General features: G+C 45.1%; 1 protein-coding gene across 2 annotated transcripts in view; it reads left to right on the top strand.

The window, feature by feature from the left end:
- STAM (signal transducing adaptor molecule) overlaps positions 1-24,763 on the top strand; it is a 247,460-nt gene that overhangs the window by 140,846 nt on the left and 81,851 nt on the right. For both annotated transcript variants that reach the window (XM_078663570.1, XM_078663571.1), the window contains one exon: positions 6,827-6,914. In XM_078663570.1, coding sequence (XP_078519696.1) covers positions 6,827-6,914 — 88 coding nt within the window. The remainder of the gene's footprint in view (positions 1-6,826; positions 6,915-24,763) is intronic.

Raw genomic sequence — 24,763 nt, 5'->3', positions numbered from 1 at the left:
AGTGATTGCCAGGGTGACTGTGAGTGCAGAGTGAGTGCAGAGTGACTGAGTGCAGAGTGAGTGCGAGTGTGACTGTGAGTGCAGAGTGAGTGTGACTGTGAGTGCAGAGTGAGTGCGAGAGTGACTGTGAGTGCAGAGTGAGTGCAAGAGTGACTGTGAGTGCAGAGTGAGTGCGAGAGTGACTGTGAGTGCAGAGTGAGTGCAAGAGTGACTGTGAGTGAGACTGAGTGCAGAGTGAGTGCGAGAGTGACTGTGAGTGCAGAGTGAGTGCGAGAGTGACTGTGAGTGCAGAGTGAGTGCGAGAGTGACTGTGAGTGCAGAGTGAGTGCAGAGTGAGTGCGAGAGTGACTGTGAGTGCAGAGTGAGTGCAGAGTGAGTGCAAGAGTGACTGTGAGTGTGAGTGCAGAGTGAGTGCAGAGTGACTGTGAGTGCAGAGTGAGTGCAGGGTGACTGAGTGTGACTGTGAGTATGAGTGTGACTGTGAGTGCAGAGTGAGTGCAGAGTGAGTGTGAGTGTGACTGTGAGTGCAGAGTGAGTGCGAGAGTGACTGTGTGCAGAGTGAGTGCAAGAGTGAGTGTGACTGTGAGTGCAGAGTGAGTGCGAGAGTGACTGTGAGTGCAGAGTGAGTGCAAGAGTGACTGTGAGTGCAGAGTGAGTGCGAGAGTGACTGTGAGTGCAGAGTGACTGAGTGCAGAGTGAGTGCGAGAGTGACTGTGAGTGCAGAGTGAGTGCAGAGTGACTGTGAGTGTGACTGTGAGTATGAGTGTGACTGTGAGTGCAGAGTGAGTGCAGAGTGAGTGCAGTGTGAGTGACTGTGAGTGCAAAGTGAGTGCAAGAGTGACAGTGAGTGCAAGAGTGACTGAGTGCAGAGTGAGTGCAAGAGTGACTGAGTGCAGAGTGAGTGCAAGAGTGACTGTGAGTGTGACTGTGAGTGCAGAGTGAGTGCAAGAGTGACTGTGAGTGTGACTGTGAGTGCAGAGTGAGTGCAAGAGTGACTGTGAGTGTGACTGTGAGTGCAGAGTGAGTGCAAGAGTGACTGTGAGTGCAGAGTGAGTGCGAGAGTGACTGTGAGTGCAGAGTGAGTGCAGAGTGACTGTGAGTGTGACTGTGAGTATGAGTGTGACTGAGTGCAGAGTGAATGCAGAGTGAGTGTGAGAGTGACTGTGAGTGCAGAATGAGTGCAAAGTGAGTGCAAGAGTGACTGTGAGTGCAGAATGAGTGCAAAGTGAGTGCAAGAGTGACTGAGTGCAGAGTGAGTGCAAGAGTGACTGAGTGCAGAGTGAGTGCAGAGTGACTGTGAGTGTGACTGTGAGTGCAAGAGTGAGTGCAAGAGTGACTGTGAGTGCAAGAGTGACTGTGAGTGTGACTGTGAGTGCAGAGTGAGTGCAAGAGTGACTGTGAGTGTGACTGTGAGTGCAGAGTGAGTGCAAGAGTGACAGTGAGTGCGAGAGTGACTGTGAGTGCAGAGTGAGTGGAAGAGTGACTGTGAGTGTGACTGTGAGTGCAGAGTGAGTGCGAGAGTGACTGTGAGTGCAGAGTGAGTGCAGAGTGAGTGCAAGAGTGACTGTGAGTGTGACTGTGAGTGCAGAGTGAGTGCAGAGTGAGTGCAAGAGTGACTGGGAGTGTGACTGTGAGTGCAGAGTGAGTGTGACTGTGAGTGAGACTGAGTGCAGAGTGAGTGCGAGAGTGACTGTGAGTGCGAGAGTGACTGTGAGTGCAGAGTGAGTGCAGAGTGACTGTGAGTGCATAGTGATTGCCAGAGTGACTGTGAGTGCGAGAGTGAGTGCAGAGTGAGTGCGAGAGTGACTGTGAGTGCAGAGTGAGTGCAAGAGTGACTTTAATTTAATTGCGGGTTTATATAGCGCTAGGAATCGACTCCCGGAGGAGTATCTCCACGCTTCGACCGCTGGGGAACCCGTCCTGGCTCACCCTGAGAGATGGTCCCTGATGGGTATCTCTAAGGTGCGACCAAGCATCCCCGGCGGTCTGGGGGGGCCGTTGTGAAGATGAAGCAAGCTGATGCCCAGAGTTGCTGAGTGTGGTTTCTGACTAGAGTAGGCACCGAGGCGAGAATTATCAAGTCCGCTGACCCTGGTCCACGACCCTGCCGCGTCGGGAATCGAACCCTGGTCCCGGACCGTTCTCTGCTTACGGGTCTGCCGCCTCTAACCAGTGAGCCACACTTCTCCAGTGACTGTGAGTGCAGAGTGAGTGCAAGAGTGACTGTGAGTGTGACTGTGAGTGCAGAGTGAGTGCAAGAGTGACTGAGTGCAGAGTGAGTGCAGAGTGAGTGCAAGAGTGACTGTGAGTGTGACTGTGAGTGCAAGAGTGACTGTGAGTGTGACAGTGAGTGCAGAGTGAGTGCGAGAGTGACTGTGAGTGCAGAGTGAGTGCAAGAGTGACTGTGAGTGTGACTGTGAGTGCAGAGTGAGTGCAAGAGTTACTGTGAGTGTGACTGTGAGTGCAGAGTGAACGCGAGAGTGACTGTGAGTGCAGAGTGAGTGCAGAGTGAGTGCAAGAGTGACTGTGAGTGCAGAGTGAGTGCAGAGTGAGTGCAAGAGTGACTGAGTGTGACTGTGAGTGCAGAGTGAGTGCAAGAGTGACTGTGAGTGTGACTGTGAGTGCAGAGTGAGTGCAAGAGTGACTGTGAGTGCAGAGTGAGTGCAGAGTGAGTGCAGAGTGAGTGCGAGAGTGACTGTGAGTGCAGAGTGAGTGCAAGAGTGACTGTGAGTGTGACTGTGAGTGCAGAGTGAGTGCGAGAGTGACTGAGTGCAGAGTGAGTGCAGAGTGAGTGCAAGAGTGACTGTGAGTGCAGAGTGAGTGCAGAGTGAGTGCAAGAGTGACTGAGTGTGACTGTGAGTGCAGAGTGAGTGCAAGAGTGACTGTGAGTGTGACTGTGAGTGCAGAGTGAGTGCAAGAGTGACTGTGAGTGCAGAGTGAGTGCAGAGTGAGTGCAGAGTGAGTGCGAGAGTGACTGTGAGTGCAGAGTGAGTGCAAGAGTGACTGTGAGTGCAGAGTGAGTGCAAGAGTGACTGTGAGTGCAGAGTGAGTGCAAGAGTGACTGTGAGTGCAGAGTGAGTGCGAGAGTGACTGTGAGTGCAGAGTGAGTGCAAGAGTGACTGTGAGTGCAGAGTGAGTGCGAGAGTGACTGTGAGTGCAGGGTGAGTGCAAGAGTGACTGTGAGTGTGACTGTGAGTGCAGAGTGAGTGCGAGAGTGACTGTGAGTGCAGAGTGAGTGCGAGAGTGACTGTGAGTGCAGAGTGAGTGCAAGAGTGAGTGTGAGTGCAGAGTGAGTGCAAGAGTGACTGTGAGTGTGTGAGTGCAGAGTGAGTGCAAGAGTGACAGTGAGTGCAGAGTGAGTGCGAGAGTGACTGTGAGTGCAGAGTGAATGCAGAGTGAGTCCAAGAGTGACTGTGAGTGTGACTGTGAGTCCAAGAGTGACTGTGAGTGTGACTGTGAGTGCAGAGTGAGTGCGAGAGTGACTGTGAGTGCAGAGTGAGTGCAAGAGTGACTGTGAGTGTGACTGCGAGTGCAGAGTGAGTGCGAGAGTGACTGTGAGTGCAGAGTGAGTGCAAGAGTGACTGTGCGTGCAGAGTGAGTGCGAGAGTGACTGTGAGTGCAGAGTGAGTGCAAGAGTGACTGTGAGTGCAGAGTGAGTGTGAGTGCAAAGTGAGTGCAAGAGTGACTGTGAGTGCGAGAGTGACTGTGAGTGTGAGTGCAGAGTGAGTGCAAGAGTGACTGTGAGTGTGTGAGTGCAGAGTGAGTGCGAGAGTGACTGAGTGCAAAGTGAGTGCAAGAGTGACTGAGTGCAGAGTGAGTGCAAGAGTGACTGTGAGTGTGAGTGCAGAGTGAGTGCAAGAGTGACTGTGAGTGCAGAGTGAGTGCAAGAGTGACTGTGAGTGCAGAGTGAGTGCGAGAGTGACTGTGAGTGTAGAGTGAATGCAGAGTGAGTGCGAGAGTGACTGTGAGTGTGACTGTGAGTCCAAGAGTGACTGTGAGTGTGACTGTGAGTGCAGAGTGAGTGCGAGAGTGACTGTGAGTGCAGAGTGAGTGCAAGTGACAGTGAGTGCAAGAGTGACTGTGAGTGCAGAGTGAGTGCAGAGTGAGTGCAAGAGTGACTGTGAGTGCAGAGTGAGTGCACAGTGAGTGCAAGAGTGACAGTGAGTGCCTGTGAGTGCAGAGTGAGTGTAAGTGTGACTGTGAGTGTGACTGTGAGTGCAGAGTGAGTGCGAGAGTGACTGTGAGTGCAGAGTGAGTGCGAGAGTGACTGTGAGTGCAGAGTGAGTGCAAGAGTGACTGTGAGTGCAGAGTGAGTGCGAGAGTGACTGTGAGTGCAGAGTGAGTGCAAGAGTGACTGTGAGTGTGTGAGTGCAGAGTGCGAGAGTGACTGTGAGTGCAAAGTGAGTGCAAGAGTGACTGTGAGTACAGAGTGAGTGCAGAAGTGACTGTGAGTGCAGAGTGAGTGCAAGAGTGACTGTGAGTGCAGAGTGAGTGCAAGAGTGACTGTGAGTGTGAGTGCAGAGTGAGTGCAGAGTGAGTGCAAGAGTGACTGTGAGTGTGACTGTGAGTGCAGAGTGAGTGCTAGAGTGACTGTGAGTGCAGAGTGAGTGCAAGAGTGAGTGTGACTGCAGAGTGAGTGCAGAATGAGTGCAAGAGTGACTGTGAGTGCAAAGTGAGTGCAAGAGTGACTGCAGAGTGAGTGAAAGAGTGACTGTGAGTGTGACTGCAGAGTGAGTGCAGAGTGAGTGCAAGAGTAACTGTGAGTGCAGAGTGAGTGCAAGAGTGACAGTGAGTGCAGAGTGAGTGCGAGAGTGACTGAGTGCAGAGTGAGTGCAGAGTGAGTGCAAGAGTGACTCTGAGTGTGACTGTGAGTGCAGAGTCAGTGCAGAGTGAGTGCAAGAGTGACTGTGAGTGTGACTGTGAGTGCAGAGTGGGTGCAAGAGTGACAGTGAGTGCGAGAGTGACAGTGAGTGCAGAGTGAGTGGAGAGTGAGTGCAGAGTGACAGTGAGTGCAGAGTGAGTACGAGAGTGACTGTTAGTGCAGAGTGAGTGCGAGAGTGACTGTGAGTGAAGAGTGAGTGCAGAGTGAGTGCGAGAGTGACTGTGAGTGCGAGAGTGACTGTGACTGTGATTGCGAGAGTGACTGTGAGTGCGAGAGTGACTGTGAGTGCAGAGTGAGTGCAAGAGTGACTGTGAGTGAAGAGTGAGTGCAGAGTGAGTGCGAGAGTGACTGTGAGTGCGAGAGTGACTGTGACTGTGATTGCGAGAGTGACTGTGAGTGCGAGAGTGACTGTGGGTGCAGAGTGAGTGCCAGAGTGACTATGAGTGCAGAGTGAGAGCAGAGTGACTGCAGAGTGATAGTGACTGCGGAGTGACAGTGACTGCAGTGTATGAGTGTGCAGGGTGAACACATGGATAAAACACATTGCCATTTACAATGCCATTACCTCTAACTCAAAAAAATCCGAGACCTATTGCATTTCTAATGCTTGTTTAATAAATGTGTCCTGAGACGCCTGAGATAGATCTATGCACCTTAGAGAAGAACTGGGCTTTCAGGAGTTAGAAGTTAGATGAGAGATCTGTGTTTGGCCTCAATTTATCCAGGTTGAATGGAGCAGGTGTATTTTTAAGATTCGAAGTTCTTGCTATGCCTTTAACAAAGAAAACGGAGTGAGTACGTTTTACCAAGGGTGGGCCAGTAGCGGGAATAATGACAAAATCAATGCAAGTTTGCAATTGTTGGCTTTTTGTCCTTTCACAAGCGTCTCCGGATAGGAAAGTTATTTAAGCACTATGCATCATAACAACACTTGCTATATGTTTGACAAGTTTTACATTGTGCTCAAGATGTGTAGGAGGTCAGAGAAGGACCAGATCCCATGTAAACGTATCACCTCCAATGGCACTTAAAATGCTGGATTTCTCTTTATGACAGAGACTGAAGCGATTTATACCCGTCCTCATTCACTAGATACTGCAGTCGGACTATCGATTTAGTTGCAAACTCAGTTTTGTTTTGCAATGTTTTTACTGTCAGCTTGACAGATATCAAAGAAGTAGGCTTCGGGTAATATGGATTGTTAATGGAAATTGCCCACAGCATTTAAAAATCATTGGACAGCGGCTCTTCATTCAGCAGTATTACTTGCTGTCTCTATATTTTGCTTTGTCGTGTAGCTAAATAATAAATTTGTTATTGCTATTCTATTTAGTGCAAATACAATTTTGAGTGAAAGTGGATTTGTCTTGGGCTAGGTTTGTGCATTTCATTTGATGAAAGGTCCATGTTTTTTAAATTAACTGTCAGAATTCTAATGTGAGGAAATCCCAATTACGTGGACAAATTTCTCCATTCAGGAATGCCTCAGAAATGACTGTTTGCTTTTAAGATTTACTTAGGTGTGCAAATAACTTGGCTTGTTGTAATTATTTTTTTGTATCTGAGTAGCTAAGATCGTATTTCATATGTTAGTCAAATTGCTTTATAGGATGAATGTTCTGTATCACTGAGATACTGTTCTGAAATTTAAAAGCCTCATTTAGCTCACGTTAACTTTCCTACCCTTTTGAACTTTCTCATTTATATGACTATAAAGGATGAAACAAAGGATGTACGATTAAGTGCATGCTCTTCATGTTTTGACTCTTGTGCCCATGTTTGTTAATCCCTTCAAGCTCCTTCATTTGACATGCTACTTTAAATTGCAAGTTATCTGCTGAACTCTCCTTACATAAAAAAGAATAATTAACAGAAACAGTCTGCATTGCTAGTTTGACTACTTGCATTTATACCATAGTTTACGTATTGTGATCATTTTCACAGGAAAAAATGGACCACTTACTACATCTGCTCCAGAGCACAGACCCAACAGATGAGCAGACAGATTCTGTTGAGCTTCTTCATCTTGAAGGTAACATTTAGGTTTTCACTTGGAGACTAATACAAACATGCCAAAAATATATGTGTGACCCTCTCAGTCCACATTGGTTTTGCTTTAACGTAATTCTATTCTAGATTTCCTAAGATATTTGGGTCATTGTAGCGTTATTTCGAAGCTGTGATTAATGTTGTTGACAACATATATTGTTTGAACTAATTTTTATTGTATTGCACCATATGCTTTTGGCTTTTTGGAGGAATTAAATTACATGCAACAATACCTAACCGAATTTTACAAGGAGTTCTGATTCTGAACTCTGGCCATATTTGGTCAAAGAACATCAAGGTAATAATGACTATAGCCTGTTTATATTCCTTATTATTTCTATTTGGCCTGATATCCATCAAGAAGCTCAATTTATAAACAAGGAACAAAGGCTGAGCCGAAAAACTACCTCCTAATAGCTCTGATCGACATCGAGGCTAAATATTTTGCAGGACTCCTTCTAAACGACATAACCATCTGGGCTGAAAAGAATCAAATAATACCATTAACACAAACTGGATTTCGGAAAGAGCAAGGAACTATAACCAACATAATGGCCCTGACCCTCCTCATGGACGCAGCTAAACAGGGGAATTATCCGCTCTTCCTCTGCTTCATAGATATTGTTGCAGCATTCGATCACGTAGATCGAATTAAACTCTGGCAAAAACTAGATGGCTGGGGGATTCCTTCAAACCTTCTACTTCAATTAAGGAACTTACACACCAAAACATGGGTCAGGATAAAGCTCGGAGACGGTCGACAAATATAAAAAAAAATTCCTACCTCTAAAGGACTCAAACAAGGGTGCGTCTTAGCCCCTATGCTATTTAACCTCTTTCTAGCGGACTTACCAGCGAAGCTGGATAGTTGTGCAGCCCACGCACTAAAAATAGGGAACTCTACTTTGTCAAACCTGCTTTACGCTGACGATCTAGTTCTGATAAGCAGGACCCCAATAGGTCTCCAGCACCTACTGAATGTCACTCAGACATACTCACAAGAAAATGCATTAAAAATAAACCACAACAAAACAAAAATAATGGCAGTTAATTACCGTAAGAAGAAACATCTGAGCTGGTTCCTTGATGGTCATCGCTTGGAACAAGGAGTAATGTATAAATACCTAGGGGTAATGTTGGACCAAAACAATTCATCAAAACCACAATTAGAAGCCCTGCGGAGAAAGGGGGTAACAACTTACCTAGCTATAAAGCCCTTAAAGAAGCTTTTACCAGACCTGACATTCGACCCTCTGTTAAGGATCTTGCAAGCAAAACTCCAGCCAACAATTACTTATGGGAGCGAAGCGCTGAAGGGAAAAGATGCAACAACTCTCGATAATATAATATCTAAAGCATACCGAGCAATTTTCCAACTTCCGAAAATGGTCTCCCCGGCCGATATACGACTGGAATTTGGGCTCCAAAAACAGTCCCTTGAACGCATGGGAGCATTTGTGAAATGTTGGCACAAAATTAAAGGCAATGAAAAGGGAACCCTGAACGACCAACTTTGGATGGAGATTTCCCGTGCAGGAACAACACCAGCAAGCGTTTACCTTGAGGAATCTATTAAACATCTAGGTTTAAGAGAACTGTGGGACGTTCAGGTAAACCATCTAACATTCAAAAAACTGTGACAAAGGCAACTTGTTTACTATCTGCAATCCTGGACAAGAAAACATTAGCTAAACGATCACACGGCTGGATGGTCCTACACACATACAACAAATTAAAACACCAGTTTTACCTGAAAATGGGATTAAAAATTAACATGAAGGAAAAATTCCTAAAACTCCGACTTTTACTTTCAGATAAATTAGAATAGAAGTGCTACGACAAACACTCCCTCACTACTTCATCTTTCTTTTTTTATGTACATTTCATGTCATTATTACATTTAACAATCATGACATTTTAAACCACAATTATATTACTTTTTTTTCAAAAAACTGCCTCCGAAGATAATCCTCCTATTCTTCACGAGTGAATTTTGCAAAAAGCACTACTTAATATAAATACTTTTAGCCCAATTTCACTCTAGAAGATAGAGTTTTGGTTTTAGTAATTTTTTCAATCATAAAGAAATACTTGCATACTAAACAAAAACAAATTGTCAGTTGTAAGTCAATCAACTCCAGTTGAAGGATCATACAGTTTAATATAAATTAAAATATACATTAACAATATGATCCCTCTCTGGAAATGAAAGATAAAGTGAAAATTATGACATTGCTCATAATCAATACTTTGCACGTACTAATTCATTAAATAACCTATATTTCCATTCATATAATTTAGCTCTCTTCGATATTGTTTCCACTCTCCGTAGAAATTCATCCAACTCCTCTGGAAAGTACATACGGTTTTATGTATTTTTAAATATACATTAACAATATGTACTCTCTGAGGAAATTAAAGATAATGTGAAGATGTTTCGTAGTTCAGAATCATTCCTTTGCTCGTAGTTTCTTCGCCCGTATTGATTCTCTGAAACAAAACTAATCATCCCACGGGTGTGGTTTATATACTTTTTGGTTACTTAACAGTCTATGGGATCAATGTATTGCTCCTCCCACTATTAAGTCACGCTTTTCAGTTGACAGGTGTTCTCATTTCCACTGTTTTAGTATGTCACGTGTTGATGTAAATGTGCCTCTTTCCATACTTTTGTATAATTTCTAAAATGCTTTATTTAAACTTATTTTTATTAGTAAAGCATTTCTATAGGTTACTATTTTTTTAATAGGAGTATTAACATTCATTCCCCTTTTTTTATTCGACTTATTATTCTAGTAACTTCCCTTTTTTTAAAACTTCTTTTTAATTCTCTTTATTACTGTATATTAATGTAATCATTCACTCAGTAAGCATGTACTCATGAAGTGAGGCAGGCTTTAGGGAATGCACTGATTGAAAGTGCTATGTATTATGCATTTTGTGGTGTAATAACCTTTACATTTATGCTTCAGGACTACAATTCCCCACTCACTATATATACACCAGGGGTCTCCAGCTACTAGCTCGGTAACTACTGGTAGCTCACCAGCACCCTAAAAGTAGCTCTCAGACGTGAAGCCAAACCAAACCAATCTAAGAGATTCTGTGTATATTAAAGAAGGTAGTACAGCTCATTTCACTACCCTTAAGAGTGACAGACAGCCAAAGCAATGGCAGGTCCTGTTCCTAACACTCAAACACAAACTGTGGTGGCGTATGAATTAATCAATTAGGGATGTATAGACCTCACTATTCACACGTGAGGATTTCCAAGCGCTGGGGGAGTATGTGGGGGGGATTTGTGCAGCTTTCGTCATTGGAAAAGGCAGGTGTTACGGCTCTTCCTGAATGCTTTCAGTGTGGGGGTTCATCTGATGCTCAGGGGGGAGTTCTTTCCAGGTCTTGGCCATGATGTATGAGAGGGGTGTGCCTCTTGTCTGGTTATCTCATTACAGAGGATTTCGGCCAAGGCCTGGCCAAAGGAGTGGGCCCCCCTCTGGGACACCCATTATAAATAAAAACATTAACCCAGGGATTTGGTCCCCCGGGGGCTAATTAACAATAAAGCGGGCTTCAGATTTTTTCTTCTTTTTCACAGCATACGCGTACCTTACGCGTATACCGCGACTTTTTATTTTATTTCATTTTTTTAAATGTTTTTTGCCTAGGGGGTCCTTGTGGGACCCCCTGAGCAGGCCTTACGGGGTCAGGGTGTTTCTACCCTGCCCCCTTTGCGTGTTTCTTTCGTTGCCAACCGAGGCACAAGATGGCTGCCAACACTTCCTGGTTGGGAGTGTTGACAGACAGTCGACAGCCAATTAGCATTCAGCTCGTGCTCCTAATGGTACGCACACTATCCTCGGACAGTACTCGTACGGTACTTCGTCTACAGATATATCTATGATTTTACTTTAGATTTTCTCAAACTACTGAACGGATTTACACCATTTAACAAAAAGCATAATCTGCGAACCAAAAATTTGGTATAATTCCGTTCAGCAGTTCGGGGTGTAGCTCGTCTTAAAGGTCCCTATGGAAAATTGCATGGAGAAAACACGTTTTTGGACCCCCCTTTTTTCTCGGCCTCCGCTTCACAGATCACCCCAAAACTTTCAGGGAAGGAGCAGAGCAGGCCATTTTCTTGGAGAATTTTGCGTGTATTTGTCAACCGGCGCCAAAGTTATTCCAAATAGAATGTTGCGGATTTCCTATGGAAACTAGGTTCTAACTATAACTACCTACTGGCAACCGCCATGTAGGTAAAATATATATATTCAATAAAAAACAAAGGTTGCAGAAACTTAGTTAGCAAATAGAATTTAAAAATCTTAGAAATTGTCCCAAAAAAACGCAAAGGTTACAGGGACGTTATAGTAGAAATTCAGCCGTTGTAGTTAGCTGAGTTAATTATTACCTGCGCCCCCTCAATGCACTGCTTATGACCTCACATATTCCATCACTGATGACATGGTCCTTGACATCACTGATGATATCATTCAGTGACTGTGAGTGTTTTTAAAAAGTGTGTGTTAAATATATATCAAGGTGTATTGGTGAATCAGTGTGTGTATGAGTGACTATATTGAAGACTTAGTGGGTGCGTGAGAGACTGTAAGTGAGTGATTAGGTATCTCAGTGAATGTATGGATGAGTGACTGGTTATGTGAATGTGTGTATCTGTCTGTCAGTGGATTTCTAATTGGGTGTATGAGTGCGTTAGTGGGTATGTGAATGGCAATATGGGTGATTGATTTGTTCTCTGACCGCCTCTATGGTTGTCTGGGTGTCTGTGGATGAGGAGGTGTGTGACTGCCTATATGAATTAATGAGTGGGTGAGTCAGTGGCAGTATGGGGCACTGTCTTGTGTGTGAGAAGTTGTATGGGTGAGTGAGTGTCTGTATGGCTGTGTCAGTGATTGAGTGCATGTGTCAGTATGGGTGATTAACTGAGTATGTGAAAGGCAGTATACGTAAGTGACGGGGTTTATGATTGACTGTATGTGTGAGTGAATGTGAGAGTGGCTAAATGGATGAGTGCATGCTTCGGTCAGTGACTATAACTGAGTGAGTATGTGTTACTATTTGTATGAGTTAGTAGGTGGGTGGGTGTGTAACTGTTTGGGTGAGTAAGTGTCTGTGAGATTGACTGTATGTGTGAGTGTCTAGGTGTGTGAGTAGTTCTATGGTTGCCTCACTCAGTGTGTGACTGCCTATATGGGTGTATGTCAATGGCTGTAATAATGAGTGAGTGGTTCTATGAGTGGCAGTATGGGTCAGCGAGTGTAGATCAATGAATCAGTGAGTGGTTGTGTAAGTATTGGTATGGCTTCTTAAATCAATCAATCATAGCATTTGTATAGCGCGCTGGGGGAGAGGGGACCGCTACTGCTCGAAAAGCCCGGTCTTAAGTTGCTTCCTGAAGGAGAGATGGTCCTGGGTCAGCCGAAGGTGGATGGGGAGGGAGTTCCATGTCTTGGCCGCCTGGTAGGAGAAGGATCTTCCTCCGGCAGTGGCTCTGCGGATGCGTGGTACGGCGGCGAGGGCGAGGCTGGTTGATCGGAGCTGGCGGGTGGGCGTGTAGAAGGTCAGGCGGTTGTTGAGGTACTTGGGGCCCAGATCGTGGAGAGCCTTGTGTGCGTGGGTGAGGAGCCTGAACGTGATCCTCTTGCTAACGGGGAGCCAGTGTAGGTCTCTCAGGTGGCCAGAGATGAGGCTGTGTCAGGGGATGTCCAGGACGAGTCGTGCGGAGGCGTTCTGGATGCGCTGGAGTCTCTGAATTTTGGCTCTGGTCCCGGCGTAGAGGGTGTTTCCGTTGGGTTTGTGAATGATTGTGTGGAAGTGGCAGTGGGTGTATAAAAGATTCTATATGGGTGCGAGTGGGTCGGCCAGATATGCTTTGGATGATGTCATTTGAGATGTCATCAGTGATGTCACTGACCATGTCATGAGTGATATAATATGTTAGGTCATAAGCCGCGCATTGCAGGAGTTATAGTCAGCTGAGTTAACTATAACATCTGAATTTCTCTGGTTTGTAGGAGTAAAATCTGACCCTAACTATAAGGTTTTTTTAAATTCTATTTTCTAATTATAATGTCCCTGTAACCTTTGTTTTTTTGTGAATTTGTAAGGTTTTCTAAATTCTATTTGCTAACTATAACGTCCCTGCAACCTTTGTTTCTTTAGTGAATTTCTAAGGTTTTTTTAACTAGCTAGCAGTCACGTTTGTAGAGTGGTGGAGAAAGGTGGCTGGGCCTTTGACCAGCGCTCAGGAATTCCATTGCATAGGACTTACAGGAGGTACCAGGAGGGCTTCTTGGGTACCAAGGTCGCTCAGAGGTAAAGTGGACTTCATCCCTCAACCAGGAGCGCACCAGTAGGCACGTTTGCAAAGTGGTGGTGAAAGGGTGTGTAACCTGCTATGAGAACTCCAAAATCCTGCTGTGTGGGACTTACTGGAGGTAATGGGAGGGACGGTTGTCCCCCAAGGTCGTCCTTGGGACCTACTCCCCCTCCTGTTACCTCCATTAAGTTCCACACATTGGTATTGCTAAGAGGTCATCCGAGGCTACGTACCCCTTTCTCCGCCAATGTGCTAACGCATCTCCTGGCACGCTACTGGTTGGCGGATGAAGTCCACTTTACCTCTGAGGGGCCTTGGGGGCCAAAAAGCCCTCCCTGTACCTCCTGTAAGTCCTATGCAGCGTAATTCCCAAGAGCTGGTCCATGACCCAGCCCCCTTTCTCCACCTCTCTGCCAATGCGACTACTTAAACAAGTATTGGCATAGCCAATTGGTCTCGTATTTGGGACCTCCATAGTGTTTAGCCATGCAGCACATTATGCTGGGTACTACAACATCTACTGTTACTTCTCATGCCATTGGTGAACGACCACACACACCCATGGTTGGGCTTTCGTGCTATTTAATAAACACTGGAAATGCAATACATGACCAGATAGGGCTTGTCTACAACCTAAAGGAAATGAAATGATTAATAAAAATAATGTTATTCAAATAATGCCTTCATAACTGCACCAGGAGTGATATGATGCATGTTGCTTGATTATTTTTGCAGCTTCTTTCTAAAATGTGCAAGTAAATGAGGAATGAATTTGTCATATTCTTTGTAGTTTCAACGTTCTTACTGTAATTTTGCATTGTGTTTAATAGTCGTTATTAACCAGGGTTTACAATGTGCACTGCGAAGACAGAGCCTAAAGGCACTCTTTTCAATGTATAGTGTGCCATGGAGTACTTACTGAATTAATCAGACTACCTAATGCATCACAAAACCTAAAATAATTCAATGAAAATGGTCTCATAATCATCAGCTACCTTCCCAAGAAAGACTGGAGCCTGTAATGAGCTTGTGGCGTGCATGAAAACAGGGTCCATATATTTCTTTAGCAGCACAAGCTCTATTATGCTTTCAGCAGCACTAGCAGTATTATGTTTCAGCAGCACTAGGTGTAGTTTGTTTTAGCAGCACTGCCTGTATTATGTTTTAGCAGCAGTTGCTGTATTATGTTTTAGCAGCACTAGCTGTGTTCTGTTTTAGCAGAAGGAGCTGTATTATGTTTTAGCATCAATAGGTGAATTATGCTTTAGCAGCAATAGCTGTAGTATGTTTTAGCAGCAATAGCTGTAGTATTTTTCAGCAGCAATAGCTGTAGTATGTTTCAGCAACACTAGCTGTATTATGTTTTAGCATTACTAGCTTTATGGTTCATACATGACTTCCTGCTTTACAAACATCAATTATAAGCATGTGTAAAGAATTCAAAGAGTTTTGCTGATGTTCCTAAATCCGAAATGTTTTTAAAAGGGCCTTGGTTGGCAGTCTCGTACATCCAACAGCAGGCATTAAATTTGCAATCATTATGGAAAGTACTTTCCTAGCGTTAATAAATAAGTTATAAGTGGGGACATTAGCTATAAAACGACTGAACTTGGCCAAAGTGGAGGGTGGTACAGAATTCCAATGGGGATGCTGCTGACCACGAACTTGGGTTTTACTGCCCCTACCTGACTTCTCTAAGGGATCCTTCTGCCTGGACGCTGTGGGGCTCTTCTGTTTCCTGCTTGTTAGGCGGAGGTGCGTGAGGCAAGTGGTGTGCTGTGACTTGCGAGGCCCCGGACTTCAACACCCAGCGGGCCTCGCGGCGCGCACCACAGTGACGGGAGCAAAGGGCGACTGAAGCCCTCACACTCCACCGCCCACTCTCACAGCGCGGGACGCTGCTGGCCACCAACTTGGATTTTACTGCCCCTACCTGACTTCTCTGAGGGCTCCTTCTGCCTGGGCGCTGTGGGGCTCTTCTGTTTCCTGCTTGTTAGGCAGAGGTGCGTGAGGCAAGGGGTGTGCTGTGACTCGGGAGGCCCCGGATTTCAACACCCAGAGGGCCTCGCGGCGCGCAGCACAGGGACTGGAGCAAAGGGCGACTGAAGCCCTCAAAGCCCGTCTGCGCCCGTCAGCAACAGACAGAGGCTGGGCTGGGCCACCCCCTTGACCATTTGAAAGAGGAAGAAACACTATCGTGGGTCAGTGAATGTGGACTTTTCTTTTCGAAATTTGAACCTGAACTTGATTTTGATCTAGAACTGGAATCTAGGAGTGCCTTATGGGGGTAGCACTGTATAGTATTCACGCACTGTTTTAGATACTTGTTAAGTTTGTCTTTCTCAAGGGGGGCTCATTGTTGTATTGTAGAGGAGCCTGACAAGCCAAACATGAAAAGATGGTGAGGCGTAAAACACAGGCAAAACCGGGACGATGCAGTGGGAAATATTAAAACTCCTGTGACCACGCTGGATGCATACCTGTCCAGGGCGGCCACAGCTATATATAGGGAGATAGAGTTAGTTAATAGACGGCTATCAAGATCTGCACCCACATGTACAGGGCTGCTAACAGAGGGAGAGTTGGCCCACCCCACCATCTGTACGGGGGAACCAGAAACCCCTACCTCCATGCATGGCACTGTAAACGGCACCCCTAACATGGTGGTGCTTTCCTCAGGCGTGGAGCTAGAGATGGGTTTTACACCAACTCCCTTAATTCCCGTTGTTATTATATCCAACAAACAAGGGGCTGCTCAACCGACCCAACCTATCCCGGTAAATAAGGACGGGGGGACAAGTTCCGTAATTAATACCCGTAGTAACACCAAGGCTATTACCAGGCCCAACTCACCACAACATTTGGGGGGGGTCCGGCATTCTGCTGCTGGCACCAAAAGGAAGGGTAAAGAAATGGGTAGTCAAGCTAAAAAATCTAAAATCAACGTGTCATGTCCAGGTAATAATAATAATAATCCACATTTGTAAAGCGCACAATCACCCGTAAGGGTCTCTAGGCGCTGGGGGCCGTCGGGAAGATTAAGCGAGCTATTGCCCAGAGTCACATGGTGCTGGGCTAACCTGCCGCCGGAGCCAGGGATCGAACCCTGATCCCCAGATTCCAGCGTCAGTCGCCCTGGCCGCGGCGCCACACCTCTCCCACAGGTAGCACAGACAGGGCCCGACTCCTCACTAATAGAAGTTTTTAAATCCACACTTACCAGTATAATAGAGGAGAAACTAGGCCCAATTTTCACGAAGCTTCATAACATTGAACAGATCATAGCCGCTCAGCATAAATATATACAATCCTCATTTCAACCGGGAGGTATAGCTGCAGCTGTATCGTCTGCCGCAAATGCCTTGAGGGAGCCTGTTACGAGGCGGGATGAGGACTGAAGCAGACAAAACACCTGTGTCCCGGATCACAGTAGAAGTAATAGAGAAGCAGAGCTGAGGGACAAAACCCTGTGGGGGTCGACAAATAGACTTAGCAGAAAGGGCGGGAACAAAGACCAAAGTTGTGGAAAAGGTAGGAGTTTTGCAGCAGGTACAAGTCAACGCTGTCCCTGATAACTTAGTAACCATTGACCTGCCCCCCCAATCAACCCCACTGGTGGTAATCCTGGAAAACGTCCTGCCACTCATGAACGGGGCAATTGAAGAACATGACCAGCTAAAAAACAAAGTAATGCATTGGTTGAATCGGAACACCTCTGTAGGTCCTAACATCGCTCATAACATCATCATGGTTCGACGAGTTGCCTGGGTAGGAGGCTCCAGGAAACTGGGTAGGGGGACTGCATAGTGGTGAACTTCAGCAATCCTGCTTATGCCAAGAGAATCCTTGGGGAGGCCACAGCTGGCCCTTTATATAACGATCAAGGAATATAGGTACTACCCCTTGGATATTTTTATAGGGTAGAGAAGAGCAGGGAGTATTACCAGAACAAAGAAAATCAATTTGGGTCCTGGAGATATAGGGCTAATTCTTGGGGTGTTTTTACCCAGGGACAGAATAGATTTGACGCCCTATCAGTATTAAACGATTGTGACTGACTATGTAAGAGCATGGCCCAACCAGTCCAGTTGGCCCAGCCATTTGTAAACACTTTTACAGCTGTCGGGTACTGAGTCCCCGTTCACAGTATTAGCGGAACCAATTAGTGTAACACCAACAGATCCCGCATTGGTTAAAGGGGAAACAGCCTGCGAACTGCCAGGAATTTCTATGACTACATCACTCCAGGACATAAATATAGATCCCTTAGTAGCCCCTTGCAAGATCCATAATTTTAATGTACTATCGTGGAACATAGCTGGATTTGCCGAAAACTTTTCAGACCCAGTTTGGGTTCAGTTTATAAGCAATTTTTCTGTTATATGCCTCGAGGAGACTTGGCTGGTTGAGTGTAATCTCTTCTTAGAGGGGTATAAAGCCTTCTTTGTTCCTGCAATCCCTGCAGCTAGAGGGAGAGCACTGTCTCTGAATTGTAGGATCAAGCCCATCTCCTCTACAAATAGAGACCTACAGGCCATCGTTATTGAACGAGGAAATCTCAACCTATGCCTGATCAATTTTTATAACGCGGTTAATAGAGAAGAGGGCTGCAAGATAGCTGAGCTGGATAAATTCGTGGGCACTGTGGTCCCCAAAGAAATAGCATAATGATTGTGGGGGACTTTAATGTCCATCCATGTGGTGACCCAGGACTTTCCAAATTGTGTGAACTGGGTTGGCCGCGGTTTAAGGGGCAGCACTCTACACAAGGGGATGCCCTAAATGATATGCTCAATGAATTTGATCTTTTCTTAACTATGAGCTTGTTACCCCATTTGAGCACACAAAACATCCCGACCTTTAAAGGGCGTAACGGTGGATCCTTTATAGACCACATCCTAACTTCTAAAAACTTCCATATCCAAGTATTGGGTTATACAATCATGGAAAGCTCTTTTAGTGACCATAACCCCGTATGTGTTAGATTAGGTGAGAACTTATTAAAAAGGAAGGCGTATGTACAAGTGGTGGGAACTCTTAAGACTAACAGTGGTAGGTGACACCTTAAATGGACTCAGGTAACACCATCTCTTTTTTACGAAAATTTACAAGAATCCTGTAAGGCTGAATTCTTTTACTGCCTGAACCCAGACTCTACAGCCCCGGGCATAATGAATGCTTTTAAAGGAATAATTCCCAAAGTAGGGACCCTGTTATCTGTCCCAGGTCAGAGCAAGATTTCTGGCAACCCGAAATGGTTTGACCGTTCATGCTCTAAAGCCGCCAGAGTACTTAAGGCCGCTTTAAAAACCACTCCTAGGGACAATGCTTTGATCCGCTCCACACATGCCAATTATAAAAAGCAGATAAGTATCCGCAAAAGGGAATTAAAGGAGGATACCTGGCGAGAGCTTCTAGACCCTTTGACCTTATCAAGCAGTTCCAGATTCTGGAACATTATTAATAGCCCACTTTTTTTTAACAGATAAGCCTGCGGACCTAGGTACAAATATAACAGAGGAGGAATGGGTGGCCCATTTTAGTGCCATTTTTAAAAGTTTAACACCTGAGTCCGAGCTGCAGCCAAGTCCACAGTACGGGAACGAGATTGTATTTACTGTACAAGAAGTGGAGGACGGTATCACTAACCTTACCTGTGAGAAGGCTCACAGACCCTGATGGTGTCCCTCCTGACCTTTTTAAATCTAACCCCTCGCTGTGGGCGTCAGTATTGGTGGCTGTGTTGAACGCGGCCGCAAAGGTTGGGTGCCCGGAATCTTGGGGAACGTCCACAATAGTACCAGTTTTTAAGAAGGGAGATGGCAACTGCACCACGAATTATAGACTAATCTCCCTCATTGATTCGGTGGTAAAAGTTGTAGGAGGAGTAGTGCTGAGCAGATTGAGCACCTGGGCGTAAGAGAACAAGATCATATCCGACGTGCAGTTTGGGTTTCGCCCAGGATGCTCAACTGTGGCACAACGTGTCAATCTCTACCTCACCCTCGGAAAGTACACCATTGCCCGCCAGGGAACGATCTACATGGCCTTCATGGACCTGTCCTGTGCCTTCGATTGTGTTAATCGGGAAGGGCTGTGGCAGTCCATGGAGGCCATGGGGGTGAAGTTAACTTGGTGGACTTCCTGAGGGACCTACACAGAGACACCAGGGCAAATATTAGGTACTCTCAAGACCAAAGGGTCGCAAGGGATTTTAATACAGAGAGGGGGTTACGTCAGGGGTGTATTTTAGCCCCCTTTCTTTTCAACTTGTACATTAATGATCTGGACTGGACCCTGCAGGAAACTGGGGCTGATTTTCCGTACGTTGGATGCAGGGGACTGCCCGTCTTGCTATACGCAGACGACACGGTTCTCCTGGCGCGTACCCCCAAAAGCCTGCAAATCCTGCTTGATACATTTCGAGAGTTTATGGCAGAGAGAGACCTGGCATAAATAATGCAAAATCATACATAATGCAGGTACGGCCCCGTCCAAAGCGCCAGTATCCCTTTATGGTAAACGGAGCGAGAGTACCAATATTCCCCACTTTTTCTTACCTTGATGTCCTAATGGATGTTCTCCTGAACTGGGAAGCCCTAATTAAGAAGAAGAGAGGGGAGGTGTCTAGGTGTAACGCAGCGATTCTCAGCTTCACAGCGAAAATGGGCAACCGCCAAGTGGCTGCAGTGCTGAAAATCTACCAAGCCAGGAGTGTATCCATAGCCACTTATGGGAGCGAGCTGTGGGGATACACCAGAGTGGAAGGGATTCAGGTGACCGAAAACAGCTTTTTAAAACAGTTGCTGGAGGTCCCGCAAGGGGCAGCGAACCTCTCCGTTCATGAAGAAACCGGTCTTGCATACATCAGTGACACCTTGGGTTTGCGCCCATTGCTTTTCTGGCTGAAAAGCTGGCTAAATAAAGATCTTGTCCTTACTCATAAAATATTGAAAGAGTCATTGAGCTTGGACCACATGTCTGCAATACCATGGCTTAATTACCTAAAGGGGTGTTTTAGTGAGCTGGGCCGTTTGGACCTCTTTTTAACACCTGACCGCATTACCAAGGCAGACGTGGCCCTTGTGAAGGAATCTTTCATAACGCGCAAGCAGATCAAACGCGAGGAGCAGGAACTGTTGAAAAATGGTGTCCGTAAACATCTAATGCTCAGAACTTCTCTCACTATGGAGCCATATCTCATGTGGCGTTTGTTAATGCACATAAGATTCCTGCTGGTCAGGTTTAGACTGGATTACTTCCATCTTTTATTAGCAATACCTAAGTGGAGCCACAAAGGCCAGGTGTTAGCACCCTGTGGCTGCGACAATGTGTCTCCACAGGACCTGCTACACTTTGTCTTTTTTTGTCATTTTTATAAAATGAAGCCCCCTCTGGAGGTTGTTTTTAAAATCCCTTTTAAAAAAGCTAAACTTTTCGCAGGTTCGCCCAGCTCTTTTCTATTTGCAACTTTTAAAGCCTGAACACATTCCGCTTACTGTTGGTTTTTTAAAATGCTCCTTAAGGTACAGGAAATGTCGGGATTCTTAACTGTCCTGGATGCTGTGTATTTCTAAGAATGGATTTTATTATAATAATATGATGTACACTGTTCCTTTAAACTTCTAATTGATTTACGGGCCAATTGTACTCTTCTGATCGTGTGTATTTCGTCCGCCCTGTTTTTATAACGATAAAATGTAACTTTTATGGGTTTTATTTTGAGAACCGAATAAAGTTTAATGAAATGAATTCCAATAGTACTGAACTTACCATTGCTCAGTTGGAAATATTCCATTTCAAGATTGGACGCTGCTTTTACGCGATGGAGATACTACTTCACTAATTTAGGCACCGTTATAAAACGTACACAATCCTGGCACCTATGGAATGCTAGGAAGCTATGAGGACCACCAACTATGTACCAACCGACACTACTCAATGACAATATCAGACCAAAAACACGGCATATACGACTGGGCCTATTTTTCCATTGAGCGTTCATCTCCTAAATGGACCTGATCCATAAAGATTTTGCTTAGTGTGTGTGATTGTCCTTGTAGCAAGTACCCTTAACTTACTCCTGTATTGCAGGGGCAAGTCAGGAGTACTCATGGCTTAGTCAACAATAAGCCAGAGATACTTTAAAAATACGTCACAACAAAATCTTAAAAATCTTTCTGAATCCGGGCCAGTTGTCATTATCCATTAAACTGCAAAGTCACCGTTTCCACACCTAGGCTTGCATAGTGATTAAAGTAGGCCATGAGGTTTTGCTGCACCGCGGACCTGTAATTGTGTGACAACTCCAATTTTTAAAGTGTTTTCAAAAGTAATTAAAGCAGCCATATGATATTTAAGACTTTTGCTTACTGCCTTGTTTTTGTCGAACAGTAAAATCTAGGTTACCCATGCTGACTTGACTCCATGAAAACTCACCCAACTTAGCTTTGCAAACAACATAATAGCAAGAGCTATAGCTGAGGGGAGAGTAATTCATAAAAGCTTATAATGCTCTAAAACATGCTGCAATGCTGTGCCTCAAGCAGTCTAAAGTTTTATCCATGCTCACAAGATCCTTTTGCACACTGTAACCAGCACGTCTCCTCCCAAATCTCAGTTTCCAATTTTCACTATCCGGTACCATTGTGGGTTAAAAAAAAACAGCTGACAATAAGACCCGTTTTGTTTTGCTATTGAAATAAAAGAAAAAATGCCTACATGGGCAGATATGGCAACATTTTGAATTATAAGGTTAATCTTCATGGGTTTATTGGGTGCTTCTATCCTGTGTTCAAATGTAAAATTATAGGGTATCTTCTAGCCATAAGTGGCTGTTTCTTTGACATGTCGGCTACTTCGCAAAACATTGTATTACTCCTCATATTTCTGATATGCAAACAAAAGCAAATGAGGTAATACTGGCATAGTTAAGGTATATTTATGAAAATGCACATTCACCTCTGGTATCCTGGAGCTGAATAAAAGAGGTTGCTGGTACTTAATATTGGCCTAGAAAGAATGAGGAGTTGACTCATCGGGAGTCAAACCTGTGACCATTTGAATCAGCCACAGGCTTCAGGAACGTTATAGTTAGGAAATCAGATTTAGAAAACCTTAGAAATTCACTGAAAAAACCACAGGTTCCAAAAACGTTATTGTTAGTAATTAACATTTAAAAAAACTTTAGAAATTCACCTAAAAAAACAAAGGTTACAGGAACCTTATAGTTAGGCTGAGCTCAGCTATCTATAGCGACTAAATTTCTCTGTATTGTACGAGTGAAATGTCAGCCTAACTATAACGTCCCTGTAACCTTTGTTTTTTCCCTTGAAAAATAACAATATATATGTATATAGATATGTGTGTGTATATATGTATATATATATATATATATATATACATATATATATATATATATACATATATAAGTGTGTGTGTAATATATGTGTGTGTGTGTATATATATATATATATATATATATATATATATATATCACCTACTTGCGGTCGCCAGTAGGTAGTTATAGTTCGGATTGTTTTCCATAGGAAATCCACAACATTCTATTGGGAATAACTTTGGCGCCGGTGGACGAGTCTTCGCGAATTTTTCAAAGAAGATGGCCCGCTCCGCTCTGCTCCTTCCCTGAAAGTTTGGGGGGGATTTGTCAAGCGGGGGCCGAGATAAAAGGGGGGTCCCAAAACGTGTTTTCCCCATGTTAATTTCCATAGGGCGGTTGGACTCCCTTTTAGCCCGAACGGCTGAATGGATTTCCACCAAACTTGGCAAAATTGTAGGGACTGGTAGCCCGATGTGCCTTTGCTATGTCTCAAGATATGCGCTCCAGTGGATTGTAAGTAATTTAGGTTAAAAAAAAATATATATATATCTATATGCGCGCCCCGGTACGCGTACCAGCGCGCTACGCGGAAAGCTGATTGGCTCTCGGGTGTCTGTCAACATTCTAAACAGTCCGGAGCGGCCGCCATCTTGTGTCACGGTAGGATCGAGACACAAGAGGTGGCAAAAACAAAAGGGGAAATGACCAAAAGGGGGCAGAGTAGGCACCCCCTGACCCCCTAGGTTTTCTGAGGTGGGCCTAAAAGGATTCTTAAGGGCAAAAAAACGTGTTTTTAAAAAAAATAAATCACGGGGTAAGCGCCGGGTGCACTTACAGGTGCGCCCTCCGGTACGCGTACCCTGAGCGCACCACGGGGAAAAACTGTCAAAAATTAGAGTGAAAATACAGCTCTTTTTTGAGAATTGGAGGTAGTTCTGAAAAGAACTTTTTAGGTTTCGACTAGCAAATGCGCACGAAGTGCGCTTGCGCTAGAAAAACCTTATGTCTTACAGTGGGGAACAGGGACTCGCCCCCTGCTCCCATTGGCTAGCTCCATAAATGGAGGCTAGCCATTGGGAGCCGGACCAGATTCGGGGGCGTTCCCGCGATTTCTTTCGCTCTCCACCCACTTCTGATTGTCATCACGGCGGTGGGTGTGTATTTTTTTTTTTCGAGTCGCCCTGTTTTCTTCTTTCTACAAGTGTTTGTTGTTGGAGTTGGCTGCAAGATTTGAGTTCCCACGAAGCGATCAGGTAAGGAGCATTTTCTTTATAAATATGTTTTCACTTTGTATGTTTACGTACGTTTGTTTTGATCCCGTTCCCGACCCTCCCCTCCCGCTGTCCGTTCCCGCCCGCTCTCCGTTCCTTTCCCGCCCCCCTCCCGCTGTCCGTGTGCTCGTGGTGCTTGTGCTTGTTTGTCAGAGCTAGCAGCAAGGATGCTAACTGCAGGTGATAAGGAATACCTTAAGGCTAGAACTGGCTATTCCTCGTAGAACAATACTGCCCCTGCCCCGCCTGCACCGGTGAGATGGCGTCACTGGTACCTATTATCAGTGACTCAGCACTATTGGTGGATGATTTATTTCCGGTCCGCGAGTCAGTGCAAGATCATTTTGCTGAATCGGCGAAACCGTTGCATTGTAAATGCTTTTTTTTCCCCTTTCATAGCTTCTCAGTATTTCTTAAAGGCGCATGTGTGTTTGGGTCTGCATAGTATAACAAACGTTTTACGCTTCGTTTGACTTTCTGCGGTGCTGAAGAATGCTTTCCAGGAAAAGGGGAAATGCATTAACCAAACTCTTTTCCTGCTAGTCACGTGTGCGTGCGGAAATCCCTTTAGACAAACAATAAAAATCGGTGATAAACTATGCGGTGAGTCTTGACGAGTTATGAACAGCTTAATGCTCGTGCAGCATTTGTTCTACATGATCCTAATCTGCACATGGTCAGATCGAACGGCAGCGTGCTCTCGTGCCGGCATAACAAAACGCGTGTGTGTATTCATCAATTCAGTTATTTAAATGGAAATATCGTATGTACTACACAGTGCTAGTATTCTCCTATTGAAAGTATTGCCGTCTTCCTGAGAAGTGCAGAAATGTTTATATGTGTAAGCACTCATGGGAAGCTGTGAAAGCTGCTTTCCA

Source organism: Lissotriton helveticus, chromosome 10 (genome assembly GCF_964261635.1).
Source record: "Lissotriton helveticus chromosome 10, aLisHel1.1, whole genome shotgun sequence".
NCBI classification, from domain to species: domain Eukaryota; kingdom Metazoa; phylum Chordata; class Amphibia; order Caudata; family Salamandridae; genus Lissotriton; species Lissotriton helveticus.
This window is presented reverse-complemented; position numbering and strand designations above follow the sequence as displayed.